General features: G+C 39.6%; 1 protein-coding gene and 1 non-coding gene across 2 annotated transcripts; one reads left to right on the top strand and one right to left on the bottom strand.

The window, feature by feature from the left end:
- Positions 1-12,951: 12,951 nt before the first annotated feature.
- Positions 12,952-14,016, bottom strand: LOC138901769 (uncharacterized). Its single transcript, XM_070189558.1, has one exon. The coding sequence runs from the start codon at positions 14,014-14,016 to the stop codon at positions 12,952-12,954; it is 1,065 nt and encodes a 354-aa protein (XP_070045659.1).
- Positions 14,017-14,635: 619 nt separating this feature from the next.
- Positions 14,636-14,742, top strand: LOC117281291 (small nucleolar RNA R71). The gene has a single exon (XR_004511897.1). It is a non-coding gene; the product is annotated as a small nucleolar RNA R71 (small nucleolar RNA).
- The last annotated feature ends 3,456 nt before the right edge of the window (positions 14,743-18,198 follow it).

Here is an 18,198-nt window from a genome sequence, read left to right as displayed (position 1 = left end):
ATATGTGCACTGGTGATGGTTTCTTGTATCCTAAACCTTCATGTGGTTGCCTCGTCACATCTTCTGATGAGAGCTTCCCTAACTTTGACGGCTCATTGGGATTGTATCCAGCTTTTGAAAATAGCCTGTAAGTATTAGGATCAAAACCTTAATTTGTTCGCTTTGTAGGGAGTGTCACATTCTGCAAACGATTTTGGGATACAAACACTGCAAGTGGATTTTAGGACAACTTTACTGCCTCAATTCGTTTTACCGAAAGAGTTAACTCCTTTAGCATGTTTGGAGATTAGATGATTCGCCTTCATCTTTCTTTCTTTTAGGGACATGTTGGAGTGCATTACTTACTTTCTTGCCATAAGATGCAATATTCCCTCTATGAGATTTATTCGCGTTGGGTTGTACCTCATCAGTAATAGCTTTGGCTCTACCATCAATCACCTCAACTCTTTTAGTTGTGGGCTCGTCATTCTTGCTTTTCATGCCATCATCAGCTTTTAGCTCATTCACAATGCGGTTCTTCAAGTAGAACTTTGCATCGGCGAAGTGTGAATCAGCCTCGGTGAATGACTCATCATCAGTCACTATCTTCTTCTCGACTTCACCCTCGTAGTACTTCAAACATTGATGGTAGGTAGATGGAACCACTTTATTCTCATGTATCCAAAGCCTTCCGAGCAAGACGTTGTATGCAGTCTTTGCATCGATCACATGCAGCCATGCACTTGATTGCATATCTTCAATGGTGATTCCCAACCTGATCTCACCTATGGCTCTTTGCCCCCCTTGGTTGAATCCTTGGATCATCACACGACTTTCAGAGAGTTCGTCCATGGGAATACCAAGTTCTTTCATAGTGCGAATTGGCAAGATGTTCACTGAGGATCCACATCAACCAAAATTTGATTTACCCTTTCATCACGCATATAGCCAACCAGGTACAATGGGCGGTTATGAAGAGTGTCACCTAGTAGAAGGTCGTCATTTGTGAACGTAACTTTTTTCTCGCACGTGTTAACTTCTTGATGGGTAGACTCGATGAGCTTTTCTGGAGATGGTTCCAACGATAGGTCATCACTCTTTTCTTCCCCTTTATCAACATTGCAACAAGAGGCCTCAATACTATCACGGGAAATCTGCATGTGAAACCAACATTGCAAGAAATCCTCCAAGGTCACTGGATGTTGTGGCTTTTGAGGATGGTGCACCTCCACTTTTGCTTTCTTCAAATGCTTAACTGGATTCCATCTCCTGGGTCTTTTCACCATTATTTTCCTTTTTGGTTGTTCTATTTATTCTTTTCATGGGCTTCTTTTGTGGTGCCTACGATGAGTCACTAACGTCCAACCTTCATCATCATCAGATTGATTGACTTCAGCTTTGTCATTCTCCAGTAATTCTTCATCTTTACTTTCTTTAAAACCACACAATTCATCTAGATTGAATGAGCCAAAGGTGATAGAGACTTGGTTTGCGCTTGCTTTCTTATCTTCAAGCACGATCTTCTTTTCGCGAGCCAAGTCCATAACTTTGTCCTTTAAGACAAAGCACTTCTCCAGAGGGTGGCTCACAAGTCGATGGTATTTGCTGTAATTCGGGTCATTTGTTTTCCCAGCTTCATTTGGTCGCTTCATCTCCGAAAGCTCAATGAGATTTAACTCGAGAAGTTCTTCAAAAATAGATGGCACATCAGAATCCAGAAATGGGTACTCTTTCTCTTGCATTTCTTTTAGAGTCAACTTTTCTCTTGGCTTATCTTGAAAAGAAGTGGATTTCATACTCTGCTTCTTCCTCAGTTTTATCGTGAACTTTACAGGTGATGTGTTGACATTCATAGCTTCTTTGCTTTCAGACTTGGGTATGAACTTGCCCCACTTCCTGACTTTTTGCTTGTCGTTCCCCTTGTGAGGTTCATAGATGGGAAGCCTTTCATTTCCAACAAAGGCCATGCTCAATTCCATGTCTTGGGCACGAGTTGCAAGTTCTTCAAATATGCTAGGCTTGATACCTTGAAAGATGTAGCACAATCCACAATGCATGCCTTGGATGCACATCTCTATGCCTGAAGCTTCACTAAGCCTGTCTTTGCAGTTGAGGCTTACATTCCTCCAACAATTGATAAAGTTGATAACTGGTTCACCCTTTTGTTGACGAGTTTTTGTAAGTTTTATCGTACTCACAGTACATCTCGTGCTATAAAAGCGATTGAGGAATTCTTGCTCTAGTTGATCCCAATTATCAATAGATCCAGCCTCGAGGTCTATGTACCAATCAAAAGCATTTCCTTTTAATGAGCGAACAAACTGCTTGACGAGGTAATCTCCATACGTCCCAGCATTGTTGCATGTCTCAAAGAAGTGCGCCACATGTTGCTTTGGATTGCCTTTGCCATCGAACCGTTGAAATTTTGGAGGTTGATAGTCAACAGGCATATTCAACATATCGATCCTTGAAGTGTATGGATTTGCGTAGGTAAATGAGTACTTGGAAGAAACTTCAAATTTGTTTTTTATAGTCCCTTCAATGAACTCCTTTAGTTGATTAATTGGAATTATCCCTTTCGAAGATACTGGAATTTCCTTAGTGGATGCAACTTGTCGTGGGGGAGGATCAATCTCTTGAAATTCTAGGAGTTTACTAGGTGCATGGGTAGATTCTTCTTCCATCAAGATTCCCACCCTATCTGTTAGATTGTCGATTCTAGAATCTTAATTTTGCATGCACTTGGTCAAGCCAGCGATTGCTTCCGTCAAGTTTGCCAACTGCTCCTCCACAGATGAAGTGTTTGTCACCATGGCTTGCATGATTGTCGTGGACGATGGAGAGTAGCATGGATTTTCACACAAATTAATCCTTGATTGGCTCACGCTATATGGTGTAAGTGGGGAGGATCCTTCACTTGAAGCATCATCAGCTTCCTTCACAGCAGAGTGCTTGGATCTGGAGAGGTCAAGCAGAGCAATAGTTTTCTTGATCTTTTCAGCAATATCGTTTCCTCCTTCGGGTGCGTTTGTAAAAGATCTTGCTCCTTTTGAGGATGAAAATCCGAAAACAGGGGTTGATGCAGACGATACTTGGGGTGCTTGTTGTCCTAACGATCTTGCTTTGCTCCTCGTAACTGGTCCAAAGTTTCTAAAGGTAACATCGAGGATGCTTTCCACATCAGCATAGAACCTGGAATTAGCAGCCTTGGTGGAAGTTGAACTGGAGTTGATTTTTTTTGAAGTCATTTCAAAGTTCTTGAACTTTGATAATTGAAAAGTTGAGATGAGAGGTAGAGATTGTCCCATCGGGAGTGCCAGAATTTGTAGACAATAAATTTGCGCGAGAAAAATAATCGAGACTGAAAAATATTGCAACAATCGTAGTATTTGATTTCAAGTAATTTGAGTGTACAATCTCTATGAATCCTCTGATTCTTCTTTTCAATAGTAAATAAATTCAAGGGCCTTTAAGCTTGATCTTGAACCTATATTTGTTGTCACGAATGATGATCTTGAATTCAACTAGCACGAACTTTGATTTGAACTCGTACTCCTTGAATCTTGTTTTGATCTTCGTTCTTGAGCTTGAACTTGATTTCTTGAGCTTGAAATTCTTCGATCTTGAGTTTGAACTTGATTGCTTGAAGCTTGAAACTTGTAGAGAAATTTGCGGTGTTTGATCCACGAGCTCTCTCTTGCTTCTTGTTATAACTTCTAGTATCTTTTCTGGGTTATGAAGACCCCTATTTATAGTTGTGGAAGGGAGGAGTTGTGATAAGAACAAATTTTTTCCGACCAATCAAATTGAAGTGTGACATGGCCGCATTTGATTGGCTAGAACATGTTATTTTGACACGTGGCGCGATTTCATTAGCATTTTAATGTGACTTGGCATGCCTTGTCATTTTGACACGTAGCGTGGTCCTATTGGCTTTTCCATTTGACGTGGCGTGCCACGTCATTTGACACGTGGCATTGGGCCTCTAGGAAGATGTCATCTTGGACCAAATGAAGTGGGCTCATCGCTTGTATCCCAATTAAATTGGACTTATTTACTTAATCCAATTATATTAGCCCAAAATATTTATTTGGACTAATAGATTTAAACATGGTCCAATTTATTTTACTGAATTTAGATCCAATAAATTCTATATGCCTACAGAAACTTCATTTGATTTTGATATGATTTCTTTTTGAAAAAAAAACTGAATATTAAAAATAGTTTGTTGGGGTCATATTACCACCTATAGAGAGTTTAGTTCACTTCCATATTTGGAAAAGAATAGATGACATGACATGAATGCCGTAGGATCTCAATTTCAAATCTGAAGTCAAACCTCATTAAAGAAAGAGGACTAAATAGGAAACAACACTCACTTATACTTAAGTAGTTAATGAAGGAGCAAGTGTTAATCACCAAGCTCAAATTTCAATTACGCAACCGAGCCATTAGCCAATTTTATAACTTTCTTAAATTACAAGCAACAAATAAATCAAATGACTGTAGTTGTTGTTAGCTGAGGTTTAAAGCTTCAGAAGTATAATATAATTGAATATTATGAATTTGGAGAATACTAGAATACTATGAATTTGGAGAATAATTGAATATACTAGTTCTCCTTGCACTCCACACATTTTACCATAAATTCATCTGGCATTTGCAATATATACCTTCAGAGCAACAAAAAAGAATTATGAGCATAAAGAACATTACTCAACTTTAATCAGCAACCACGTGGGATTTCATACACTTACACCGCAACCATATCTGCACAAAAGCTTGCTCCACTTGCCGTTTTATGCTTGAGCCGGCGGTAGTAATTGATCACGCCCAACTATGTCTTATAAAAAAGATTAAGCGGTCATTGCAAATATATTCCGACTAATAAGTCCGGAGTCGAATTCCACAGGGAATTAACCTATCAAACACAGATACTAGACTAACACGAACTCACGCAATCAATCTTCAGAAATATTTAAGTAACAATTTGGATGTTTACTAACTAAATATTACGTAATGAAAGTGCAACAATTAATAACTAACTACTACGGTTTGTAGACAAGAATTGGAATGATCTAAGGTTATGATTTTCCCTATTGTCGGAATCCTTTTCGCTACGTCTTCTATAAATTTGCCTAAGTCTTCTCTATCGATCATGAGCACTCTGACCGTCGTAACTCTCTCCCGAGTAATTACCACAATTTACTAGACATATTCTCCCGAATTACGCTAGCTGACATTAATTATTGACTCACTCGAATCGCACCAAGGTTTCGTTATCCCTAATACCACCTTTAAACCCTTCGTATTGATCCCTCATATACGTTAGGAATGATGTTGTTCAACAACTACCTAAATATGCACTCTCTCCCGAATAATACACACTAAATAGGCACAGTCGATTGAGGGCCCTTCAATCAACAACAATAATAATATAGTTGAACAAATAGAGAAAATACTACGTCAAATCTATATTAACGTAACATGAAAATCATCCTCCAATAGGTTCCATCAAAACCCTAGATTAGAAGTTTAGCTACTCATACTCATAGTCACAATATCCAAAGTATTTTGCATAATTAAATTACAAAGTAAGGATAAAGGGATGTAGAATTCGATGAGTCTAACTCCCAACGGTTGTTCCACGACCTATCCTTGCCTCTGGTTGCCAAATATTCCTCAAAAGTGGCATTTTTAGGTCTATTTATATGTGTAGGAAAAGACCTAAACGTGTAGGCCAAGTCCTAGTCAAACCAGGAGACGAAATAAGTCTTTAAAACTCGAAATGTGCACGCCCAGACCTGGCCTCGCGAGGTCTACCGCCAGCTTGAGCTCACTCCAGGCCTAGCGTCGCCAGCTCCAAAGCCTGGTGGACCCTGCGTTACCCTTCGCCTGGCCTACTCCAACGCGTGCTAAAGGTCTGGCGTCGCCTGTTCTAACTCCCACTTTAGACCTGGCTTCGCCAGCTTCCTCATTCGTAGGCTGCTCACTTCTTTCTTTCTTCTTTTCAGCTGTTTTCGAGCACACTTTAGACTTTAAGTATTCCTTTTGCTCTACTTTCATCTCCAATTCACCTACACATAAAATAGACTCCGTTACGCATAATTAAAGGGTAGTTTATCATTAAAGCATATAAAATGTAAGACAAATAATGTACGAAACTATGGAATTATAGCCACACATCAATAACCCAAGCTTAAACATTGCGCGTCCTCGCGCAATGAAACCACACTTACAGACACAACCTCACTAAGCAATTCCCTTAACTCATTACACCAAGAATATTTAAAATAGTCTAAGCACCAAGGTGTAACATCCTCGCCTCAAGTTATGACTCACAAATACCATGACTTATTCACAATTCACATACTTACTCTAACATGGAGGTCAACAACATTACCTTTCCTTTATGAATCTTGTGTCCTCACCCAACAAAGAGTTGAGTTCCACCCATAATGAATTTTAAGAACGTAGGAACTCAAGATAGGAAAAATTCACTCGCTCTCAGAAATAACATTCATATGCCACAAATGATGCACCATAGGCTTGCCCATAGTGTAATACTCTACTAATAGAGCTCATTCAGTCTAAGATCAAGTAGGACTTTGATTGGTTATAATGTAGGCTGCGGGTCGGGTAGGATATATTTGGATATAAGTGACTACACCTCCCTTAAGCACTTTAATACACACACTTTAACATTCAAGCCCATACTTATGTCAAACCAAAACTCTACCTTAACTTCACTTTATATTATCCCCTACTTCTTTAAGCACCATTATATCACTAGCCACCACCATCAAGAATTATTTTTCTTACAATACAACTATTTATATATATATATTTTTCCTCTTAATCCAAGTGGCTTTTATTGACATCAAACGGTGCACCTTCTTACTTATTTCAATTGTTCCACTCAAAAGCCAACCCACCACCCCACACTTTAACTTTTTAATAATTCATCACAATTCCAGTGATCATGGGAGGTGACAAGGTTCAAATATATGGTCGATTCAAACAAAGGGGTACGACTTGTAATGTGGTTACCAAAGAAACAAGATTATATGCTCAAAGGGGTTAACTACAATACATAACTTTTAGGTGGGTAAACTATATATATCTGGCTTAACAAAGAAACGCATATATCACTTCCTAGACTGAACAAGATTACTTTTTTGATTTGCACACACACGGGGCAAGTTCTAGACATTAAATGCAATGCACAAAATACATACAAAAATTCACACAGACATGGCACATAACTCACTCAGAATTGGTTTCATCGCGACACTCCAGTCCAAGCAGTTAAGCAAAATTAAGAATATATGATTTAAGGTACTTATACTAGAGTCAAAAACCGAGACTAAGCGTCACAACTATAGTACTAACTATTCTCAAGGCATAACAAAGCTAAGAGATATTGCTGCAATTAAATGCATAGCCCCGTGGTTCCTACTCCTAAAAATTAAAACTAACTACACCCGATTCAACTAAAAGCCCTTGGAAAAGAACCGCGGCCCAAAGAAAAACCAAGGGGGAATTACTACACTACCTACAAAAAAAATCTTTTTGGTATTTTTCTGTAGACTTACTTTCCTCAAGAAAACTGTCTAGGAGATCCATCGTCGGGAAGAGACCAGTTTTTCTATATATATATATATATATATATATATATATTATCCTATTTTATTTTTATATTTTCTAACTAAAACAAATAACAAAAATAAATCACTACAACCAAATCACTAAAACAAATTCTTCAAACAAATAACTAAAACAATTATTTAACTAAAACGATACTTACTAAAACAACAAAAACAAGCAACTACAAGTAATTTCTACAAGTCCCCACCCCACACTTAGATCATGCATTGTCCTCGGTGCATGCACAAATTGACAAAACAAGAAAAATGAGTAGGGTGCAAGGAAACTCCCTGATCAAATTGCGTCCTCATTCTCTGAGGCTCTCCACTCTTCATCATGTGATTCCTCCTCCTCCTCATCATCATCCTCATCATCTGACTGCTCCGGCTCAGCCTCAGACTGCGCAGGTGTGTTGATATCCTAATCATCGGGGAGTTTGTAGCCATCACCTATCCCAACCAGTTGCTGGGCATGAGCATTGAGCGGGTACCGCTGCTCTAATAAGGTCCTCTCCTCAGATGTGGCCGGCCGACCCCCTATCCTCAGCTGCAAATCCATCATCCCATAGAGATGGGCCATAAAACTATCATCACGAGTATTGCGCTCGGGACCTGTCAAAGATGTCATGGCAGTCTCTTCTTTCAGCCGGAGACTAGTGATGTCCATTTGTAGTAGGGACTGATCGATGGTGTGGTCAAACTCTGGCTCCTATGCAACCTCCTCGTGTCTTAAGAACTGAGTTAAAAAATTGGCAAATGGCATTCGATCGACCTTCTTGCTCGTTCTGACTAAAGACATCTGGTAGCGGATCAGATGACCCACATTCACCCTTTGACCCGTCATGAGGAAGTAGAGCGCACAGGTCCTCTCACGGCTAATGAGCGTGTCATGATTGCACAGTAGGAGCCGCACATTTATAAGTTTAAGCCACACTTGAGCCTCCGCCCTCGTCTTCTTCTTGGGGAACCTCTTGTGCCGATTTATTTTCTTATCCCGGACCCATGCTACCATATAATCGACACCACAAAGCGTGTGTCTCAGCCCTCTATATGTAGGCCGGCGAATGAAGTGGTCCAATGGCTCCACAGGAACATCCGTAGCACCTAAAAAGTTACATATGGCCGTGGCTGAAAAATCTATCAATTGTCCACGAATAGGTACCAACTATTTAGTATCCTATAGAATTCTCGGACTATATTGAGATTAATATCCCTTGTGTTCTTGAATACACAGCTCAGCCCCAAATCCTGGATGCCCCTCCAAATTGCCTGATACTTTGCTTTCAAGCTGCGTTCATGGATAGCTGCTTCCGAGTGTACATGTTTAGGCCTACAGTGCCTGTACCAATCCTTAGTATGCGGGGGTATGCTATTGATGCCAAACTCCTGTTGGCCTTGGGGTTGTGGACGCATGGTTGCTACAGCTACCACAACTTGTGCTACACTAAGACTGGAGGTAGCTTCTCCCCCTTTTCTCTTCTTTGGGGGAGGTGCGGAGGTTGCCTTTGCTTTAGCCGGAGCAGTGGAAGTAGCCTTTCCTTTGCCGGTGTCTTTTTTCGGAGGCATATTCATTTCTTAGATGTTGTAAGATGTGGGATTTGCCTTTAAACTGTTGTGTCCGGTGAATGGAAGAGGAAAAACTTGCTTGACTTCAATGGGGTTGGGATGGGGATGGATGGCAGTGTATGTGCCTGGCGACGCCTGCATAAGTACCTGGCCTCAACCCATACGGCGCCAGGCTTAGCGCCTGGTGTACTTGGCCTTACCCCAGGCGAGGCAAGCTCTATCGCCAGCTATACCTGGCCTTACCTTTCACGAGGCGAGGTCCCCCACCTAGTTTCCTTCATGTGACGTTGAAAACTTTGCTCGACTTGCCCAAAATCACCTGCAAACTTGTTAGTACCTAAAAACGAAAAGCAAAATTTGAACTACACTAAAAATCAACTACGAATTGGGTTGCCTCCCAATGGGCTCCTTAGTTAACGTCGTGGCACGATGGATACAACAGTACAATGGGTTGCCTTCCATGAAGCGCCTGATTTTACATCTAGGCACGATGCCGGTGAGCACATTTAAGGCTCACTCAACATTGGTGGCGCGAGTAAATGAGTCACCGATACTACTTTCGCATCATCCATGCCTAAATAATGTTTTAACCCGTGCCCATTGACTCTGAACATGCGAGAGTCATTTTTCGCAGCAATCTCTACAACACCAGTGGGGTGAATCTCTACCACACGAAATGGTCCTGACCATCTTGCATTTAATTTTGCCCTGAAATAACCCCAATCTTGAATTATATAGCAATACCATATCTCCGGGTTTCAAACTCCGCTCAAGGATGTTTTTGTCATGCATCATCTTCATTCTCTCCTTTTATAGTCTTGTGCTCTCAAAAGCGTGGTATCAAAACTCATCAAGCTCGTGCAACTCTGTGACACTACTTGTACCCGCAACTTCTATATCGAGATTAAGCTTCCTCAATGCCCACAATGCTCTATGCTCCAACTCCACTGGTAAGTGACACGCCTTCCCAAACACCAATCTATATGGCGACATGCCAATCGGAGTTTTGAAAGTGGTACGATAGGCCCAGAGTGTATCATCTAACTTTCTCGCCCAATCCGTTCTTGTAGCATTCACCGTCTTTGTCAAAATACTCTTTATCTCTCTGTTCGAGACTTCCACTTGCCCACTCGTTTATGGATGATATGGGGTGGAAACCTTATGGCGTACATCATACTTTTCTAATAACTTTGCGAAGGCTCGATTACAAAAGTGAGTGCCTCCGTCACTGATTATTGCCCTTGGAGTGCCAAATCGGGTGAATATATTCTTTCTCAAAAAACCAATTACCCCCTTTGCATAATTTGTAGGGAACGATGCAGCCTCCACTCATTTTGACTCGTAGTCCACAACTACGAGTATGTACTTGTTACTGTATGAGCTAACGAAAGGCCCCATGAAATCGATTCCCCATACATCAAACACTTCTACCTCCTGAATTGGGTTCATAGACATCTCATGTCGGCAGGAAATATTCCCAATTCGTTGTCATTCGTCACAATCCTTCACCCATAAGTGTGCATCTTTGAACAATGTCGGCCAGTAGAAGCCCGACTCCAGCACTTTCGCAGCTGTCCTTACTCCCCCGAAATAGCCACCATATGGTGACGCACGACAAGCCTGTAAAATAGAAGATTGGTCTATCTCGGGGATACATCTCCGGATCATGTTATCAACACAAATCCTGAACAGATAAGGCTCATCCCAATAATATATGCGACAGTCACGAAATAACTTTTTCTTTTGAATAGAGGAAAGGTCATAGGGAACAATACCGCTTTCCAGGTAGTTTGCAATGTCTGCATACCATGGTGCTACCTCAAGACTCGTGGCTAGTAGTTGTTCATCCGAGAAAGTCTCCACAATCTCTTTCCCTCAACCTTCTTTTTTGGCTCCTTCCAGCCTAGACAAGTGATCAGCCACTTGATTCTCCGTTCCCTTTCGGTCACGGATTTCCAAGTCAAATTCTTGCAGCAGTAGCTCCCATCGAATCAGGCGTGACTTTGACTCCTTATCAATTAGGTACCTGAGAGTAGCATGGTCAATATAAAAAATTGCCTTCGAGCCTATCAGGTATGACTTGAATTTGTCAAATGCGAACACTACTGCTAGCATCTCTTTCTCGGTCACTGTGTAATTTAGTTGGGCACCATTCAATGTTCTACTTGCATAATATATTGGATGCATGACTTTGTCTTTGCGCTGCCCAAGCACTGCTCCCATAGCATAGTCGCTTGCGTCACACATCAACTCAAATGGTTGCTCCCAGTCAGGTGCAACTATGTTAGGTGTTGTCACCAGCCTCTTCGTTAATTCCTCAAAAGCTACCCTGCAGTCATCAGAAAACACAAAAGGGTGATCTTTTTCAAGCAATTTACACAAGGGGTTAGCAATTTTGGAAAAATCTTTTATAAACCGTCTATAGAACCCGACGTGGCCAAGGAAACGTCTTATTTCTTTGACGGAAGTGGGTGGTGGAAGCTTTTCGATCACATCAACCTTTGCACGATCTACCTCAATGACCTTACTCGACACTAGGTGCCCCAAGACTATACCTTCATGTACCATGAAATAACATTTTCCCCAATTGAGTAACAGATTAGTCTCGACACATCTTTTCAGCACTCTTTTCAAATTCTTTAGGTAATCATCGAATGAGTCTCCCACTACCGAGAAATCATCCATAAAGATCTCCATGATGTCCTCTACCATATTAGTGAAGATGACCATCATGCACCTTTGAAATGTGGCGGGTGCATTTCATAGGCCGAACGGTATCCTCCGGAAGGCGTAAACACCATATGGGCAGGTGAATGATGTTTTCTCTCTATCTTCCGGGGCAATGGAGATTTGATTATACCCCGAGTATCCATCCAGAAAGCAAAAGTGGGATTTCCCGGCCAATCTATATAGCATTTGATCAATGAACGACAAGGGAAAATGGTTTTTTCGGGTGGACTTGTTCAATCTTCTGTAGTCCATACAAATTCGCCATCCCGTGACTGTTCTTGTTAATATCAACTCATTGTTCTCATTTTGCACTACCGTCATCCCACCTTTCTTAGGCACACATTGGACTGGGCTGATCAGTTATTGTCGGAGATGGGGAAAATGATCCCCGCATCTAACCACTTTATCACTTCCTTTTTCACAACTTCCTTCATATTGGGGTTCAGCCTTCTTTGATGTTCTCTGGAAGGTTTGTGGCCATCTTCTAGTATAATCTTATGCATACAAAAGATCGGGTTGATCCCTTTAATGTCTGCAATGGTCCAACCAATTGCAGTTTTGCACTCACTCAATACCTGCAAAAGCTGCTCTTTCTGCACATCTAACAAACCAGATGATATAATAACAGGTAAAGTTGAGTTAGGTCCCAAGAAATCATACCTGAAGTGAGGTGGTAGCGGTTTCAATTCCAACTTTGGTGGCTCTTCTATCGATGGCTTAACTGGAGGAATTTTTCTTTCTTCTACGTGCAAAGGCTCAAATTCGATCTCTCTTTTCCAAAACCCTTGGCCTTTAAGAGCCAACACCCACTCCGCCAAGTCCTCTCCATTTACTTCATCTAAGTTCAAGAGATAGGCTGCTAGAGGGTCTTTAGCGTTCAAGGTCTCATCTTCCTCCTCCAAAATTACATCCACGGCTTCTATTAGAGAGCAGTTAGCAAATTCACTTGGTTGCCACATAGATTTCTGCACATTGAATGTTATCTCTTCATCATTTAGTCTCATTTTCATCTCTCTAGTTTTACAGTCAATTAAAGCTCTCCAATGGCCAAGAATGGTCTTCCCAAAATTTTGGGAATCTCCTCGTCAACCCGGTAGTCTATAATGACAAAATCTGCTGGGAACATAAACTTTCCGACCTGGACTAATACATCATCAAGGATACTAGAGGGCCTCTTCACTGCCTGGTCGGCTAGCTGTAGTAACATGGACGTGGGTCTAGCTCTTCCTATGCCTAACCTTTTGTAGATAGCCAAGGGCATCAAGTTTATGCTTGCCCCTAAATCACACAATGCTTTAACAAAAGCATAGCTGCCTATCGTGCATGGGATTGTGAAACTCCCTGAGTCTGATAACTTCCTAGATATGGGTCTCGTCACGACTGCACTACATGTCTGTGTCAATGTAACAGTGGACAGGTCTTGGAAGTCAAATTTCCGAGACATTAAATCTTTCATCATTTTGGCATACCTAGGCATCTCTGGCAACGCATCAATCAGTAGAATGTTCACTTGTATTTGTTTCAACCTCTCCATGAATTTCTTATATTGCTCGTCCTTATGATATATTTCCAATCTCTGCGGGAATGGTGCTGGAGGTCGCTTTTTTCCTGTGATTTGAGTTTTATCTTGCTCAGGCACTGCTTCTACTATCATTTCTTGTGCTACCTCAGTCTCCTTCACAACTTCTTTTTCTTTACTTGTGCTCTTTTGTACATGTTGTACCATCACCTCAGTTAACCATGTTGAATCATCGATCTCAATGGGTACTGGCACAAGTGTTTCAGTAGGTCGGCTTTCGCGAGCAATCTCTTGCTTCAGATCTAGGTCTCTACCATTTCGTAGACTCACTGCCATAAGCTGTTTCGAGCCCTGATCTTTTTGATTGATTTGTGTGTCTGCAGGTAACGTCCCTTGGGGATGATTATTTAGAGCCATAGAAATCTGTCCTGATTGAACCTCAATACCCTTTATCGCTGATTCATATGAGTTTACTCTGTCTTGCATTTTTTTGGTGGACCCAATCAATTGTTGCAGCATTCTGTTATTGTTGTCCAACATTCCCTCAAGTTCAACAGACCCCAAATCTTGTCTCATAATCTGTTGTTGTTGAGGTTGTTGATAAGCCAGCTGCTGATTTTGCTGGTTGTAACCCTGCTGCCTTTGGTAAGGCACCACTTGACCCTGTGGTCGCATAGCTCCAGGATTGTTGTTGTTATTATACTGTTGTTGTGCTGGTCTATATTGTTGATTCTGTTGACCCCAATTCTGACCACCTTGCCTCTATCCCCCATAGTTGGCTATATAGTTCATATCTTCCTGATAGTGCTGGTTGTCACCTTCTGCACTCCACGAGCATACATAAGGTTGGTTAATGCATGGTGTACATAATACCCCATTAGTTACGTCAACTATGTGTACCTGCTGCTTCTGACCTGATTCATCGATCTTTTTGGTGAGGATACTCATTTGCGTCATTAGAGTAGCCATATTTTCGGCTATAGAGTTGTTTGGGTCCAAAGCCACGGAGTGAACTAAAGGAGTAATCGTAGAGTCTCTTGTCATCCATCCTAAGTTTTGAGCCATTTTATCGAGTAGGATCTTGCATTCTCTGAATGATTTGCTCAAAAGTGCTCCACCCGCTGAAGCATCAACATTATCCTTAAAGATGTCTGCCAATCCCATGTAGAACCTCTGCCCCAATATTTGCTCTGGAATGTCATGATGTGGACACTTAACAAGCATACCCTTGAACCTCTCCCACGTTTCTTGTAGTGTTTCTGTTGGTCTCTGCCTGAAGCTCAATATCTCATCAATTTGTTTGGCAGTCTTATTGGGTGGGTAGAACTTGTTTACAAATTGCTTGACTAATTCCTCCCACGTAGTGATGGAGTTTATGGGGAGTGAATTAAGCCAAGTCTGAGCTTTTCCCGCCACCGATAATGGAAATAACAACAGCTTTATTTCGTCCGGTGTCACATTAGGTTGCCTTTGTGTGACACATATATACAGGAAATGTTTCAGATGCTGCTGAGGATCTTCAATGTAAGACCCTGAAAATAGTCCCTTGTTCTGCAACAAATGTAGCATGTTGTTTGTGATTTGAAATGATTCCGCTTGTATTTGAGGGACTGCAATTGCGGTCGCCAGATTTTCGGCGGTGGGTTGTGCCCAATCATACAAGGCTGCTTCTGGAACAAGAGGCGCCACACCCTGATTGTTCGGGTCATTATTTCTGTTATTTGGATTTTCTATTATGTCATCCATGTCTAGTTTGATTCGTTCTGTTGAGTTCTGTTCCTGTTTGTCCTTCTTGTTTGCACGATTAAATGCCTTGAAAACTTTCTTAAGATCTGATAATGCTTCGAGCAATTCACCAGTTCTCGAGGAGTTCCTAGGCATGAACCTTTAACACCCAAGACTAGAAACGTTAAAATTTCAATGTATTTGGTTTAAAAAATGAAGAAAATTGACTACACTAAGAATTCTAGCAATTCTTTTAGTTGCAATTAGTACACCGTTAACTCCCCGGCAATGACGCCAAAATTTGATCACGCCCGACTATACCTTATAAAAAAGACTAAGTGGTCATTGCAAATATATTTCGGCTAATAAGTCCGAAGTCGAATCCCACAAGGAATTAACCTATCAAACACGGCTACTATACTCGTACGAACTCACGCAATCAATCTTCAGAAATATTTAAGTAACAATTTGGATGTTTACTAATTAAATATTACGTAATGAAAGTGCAACAATTAATAACTAACTACTATGGTTTGTAGACAAGAATTGGAATGATCTAAGGTTATGATTTCCCCTATTGTCGGAATCCTTTTCGCTACGTCTTCTATAAATTTGCCTGAGTCTTATCTATCGATCATGAGCACTCTGACTGTTGTAACTCTCTCCCGAGTAATTACCACAATTTACTAGACATATTCTCCCGAATTACTCTAGTTGGCATTAATTATGGCTCACTCGGATCGTACCAAGATTTCGTTATCCCTAATCCCACCTTTAAATCCTTCGTATTGATCCCTCATATACGTTAGGAGTGATGTTGTTCAACAACTACCTAAATGTGCACTCTCTCCCGAGTAATACACACTAAATAGGCACAGTCGATTGAGGGCCCTTCAATAAACAACAATAATAATATAGTTGAACATATAGAGAAAATACTACGACAAATCTATATTAACGTAACATGAAAATCATCCTCCAATAGGTTCCATCAAAACCCTAGATTAGAAGTTTAGCTACTCATACTCATAGTCATAATATCCAAAGTATTTTGTATAATTAAATTACAAAAGTAAGGATAAAGGGATGTAGAAATCGATGAGTCTAACTCCTCATTCGTAGGCTGCTCACTTCTTTCTTTCTTCTTTTCAGCTGTTTTTTAGCACACTTTAGACTTTAAGTATTTTTTTGCTCTACTTTCATCTCCAATTCACCTACACATAAAATAGATTCTGTTACGCACAATTAAAGTGTAGTTTATCATTAAAGCATATAAAATGCAAGGCAAATAATGTATGAAACTATGGAATTATAGCCATACATCAGTAATTAATCCTCCAGACCAACATTCTCAAGCTTAAAATGAACATTGCATTTTAATTTCCTACTATATTGTGGGCAATTCGAACATCGTAGTGGTCAGACAAGAATAATTCCTTTGTTCCATGGAAAACGAAAAGGTATGTTGCATTTAGGGTAAACTTGGAGAAAAGACACAGGGCTTTAAGGGTTGAAGTGCCTAGGGAATTATTTGCCATCTTTTCCTTCAATATATATTGATGTTAATGTTAGCTGAAAATAAATATCTATCTATATATAATAGGAGAGGCAAAGACACCATATTATGCTAAGTGGCAACATAATAAAAAGCCACTTGGCAATTTTAGGACAAAGTTAATTATATTAGGTAATAATTAATTTCTTTTTGAATTTAATTTTTTTTTAAAAATAAATTATGCATTATTTATTATTAATAATTAGTTACTTTTTTTGAATTTTAATTTACATATAGAAGAAAAGTCTAGTTTGAATTTGAAATAATTACAAGAAACATAGTAATAAAATATAAAAATCAAAACTTTATATTGATAAAGAATATAAGAAAAGTGTGATTGCTTATTCCATATAATCTAGCTATATATAATAGGAGAGGCAATTAAAGACAACATAGTAAACCCAGTGGCAACATAATAAAAAGCCACTTCCTAATTTTAGGACAAAACTAGTTAAGTTAGGTAATAGTTAGTTTCTTTTTGAATTTAAATTTTAATAAAATTAAATTATGCATTATTTATCATTAATAATTAGTTACTCTTTTGAATTTGAATTTAAGAAGAAAAGTCTAATTTGAATTTGAAATAATTACAAGCAACATAGTAAAAAAATATAAAAATAAAAACGTTATATTGAAAATAAAATAGGAGAAAAGTCTAATTGCTTATTCCATATAATGTAGAAAAAAATCTACAAATATTGATACATTTTATACAAAATAACAAAAGAACATATATTTTGGACGAAGTAAAAAATGTAAAACTCAAAATTTTATATTGAAAATAAAATAGAAGAAACACCTAATTACTTATTCCATATAATGTAGGAAAAACAAATCAAAATATTGATACATTTTATAAAATATATATATGTATTTTTGACGAAGTAAGAAATCTGTATTATCTATGTTATTGTAACGACCCCGCAGACCGTTTTGAGTGTTGTAGTTCTGTTCCCCCATTTACTGCTCATTTTATGCTTAATTGTTGTTATGTGACTTGTCGGGGTAGTTAATTCGGTTCCGGGGATGTTTTCAAAATGTGATGAGACACTTAGTCTCAAGATTTGGAAGCTTAAATTGAAAAGGTTGACCGGATGTTGACTTAAATGTAAACAACTCTGGAATGGAGTTTTGATGGTTCTGATAACTCTGTTGGGTGATTTTGGACTTAGGAGTGTGTCCGCATAGTGATTTGGAGGTTCGTAGTTGATTTAGGCTTGAAGTGACCAAAGTTGGAAAATTAGAAGCTTTGGAAATTTAGAAGTTTGATCGAGAGTTGACTTTGTGGTTACCGGGCTCAGATTGTGGTTCCGGGAGTTGGAGTAGGTCCGTTGTGTCATTTATGACTTGTGTGTAAAATTTGAGGTCAATCGTACTTGATTTGATTTGTTTCAGCATCGACTATAGAAGTTGGAATTTCTTAGTTTTCATTAGGCCTGAATTGGGGTGCGATTCGTGTTTTGATATTCTTTGATGTG

This window comes from Nicotiana tomentosiformis, chromosome 11 (genome assembly GCF_000390325.3).
Source record: "Nicotiana tomentosiformis chromosome 11, ASM39032v3, whole genome shotgun sequence".
NCBI lineage: Eukaryota > Viridiplantae > Streptophyta > Magnoliopsida > Solanales > Solanaceae > Nicotiana > Nicotiana tomentosiformis.
The sequence above is the reverse complement of the archived record's forward strand: the minus strand, read 5'-3'. Positions and strand labels throughout refer to the sequence as shown.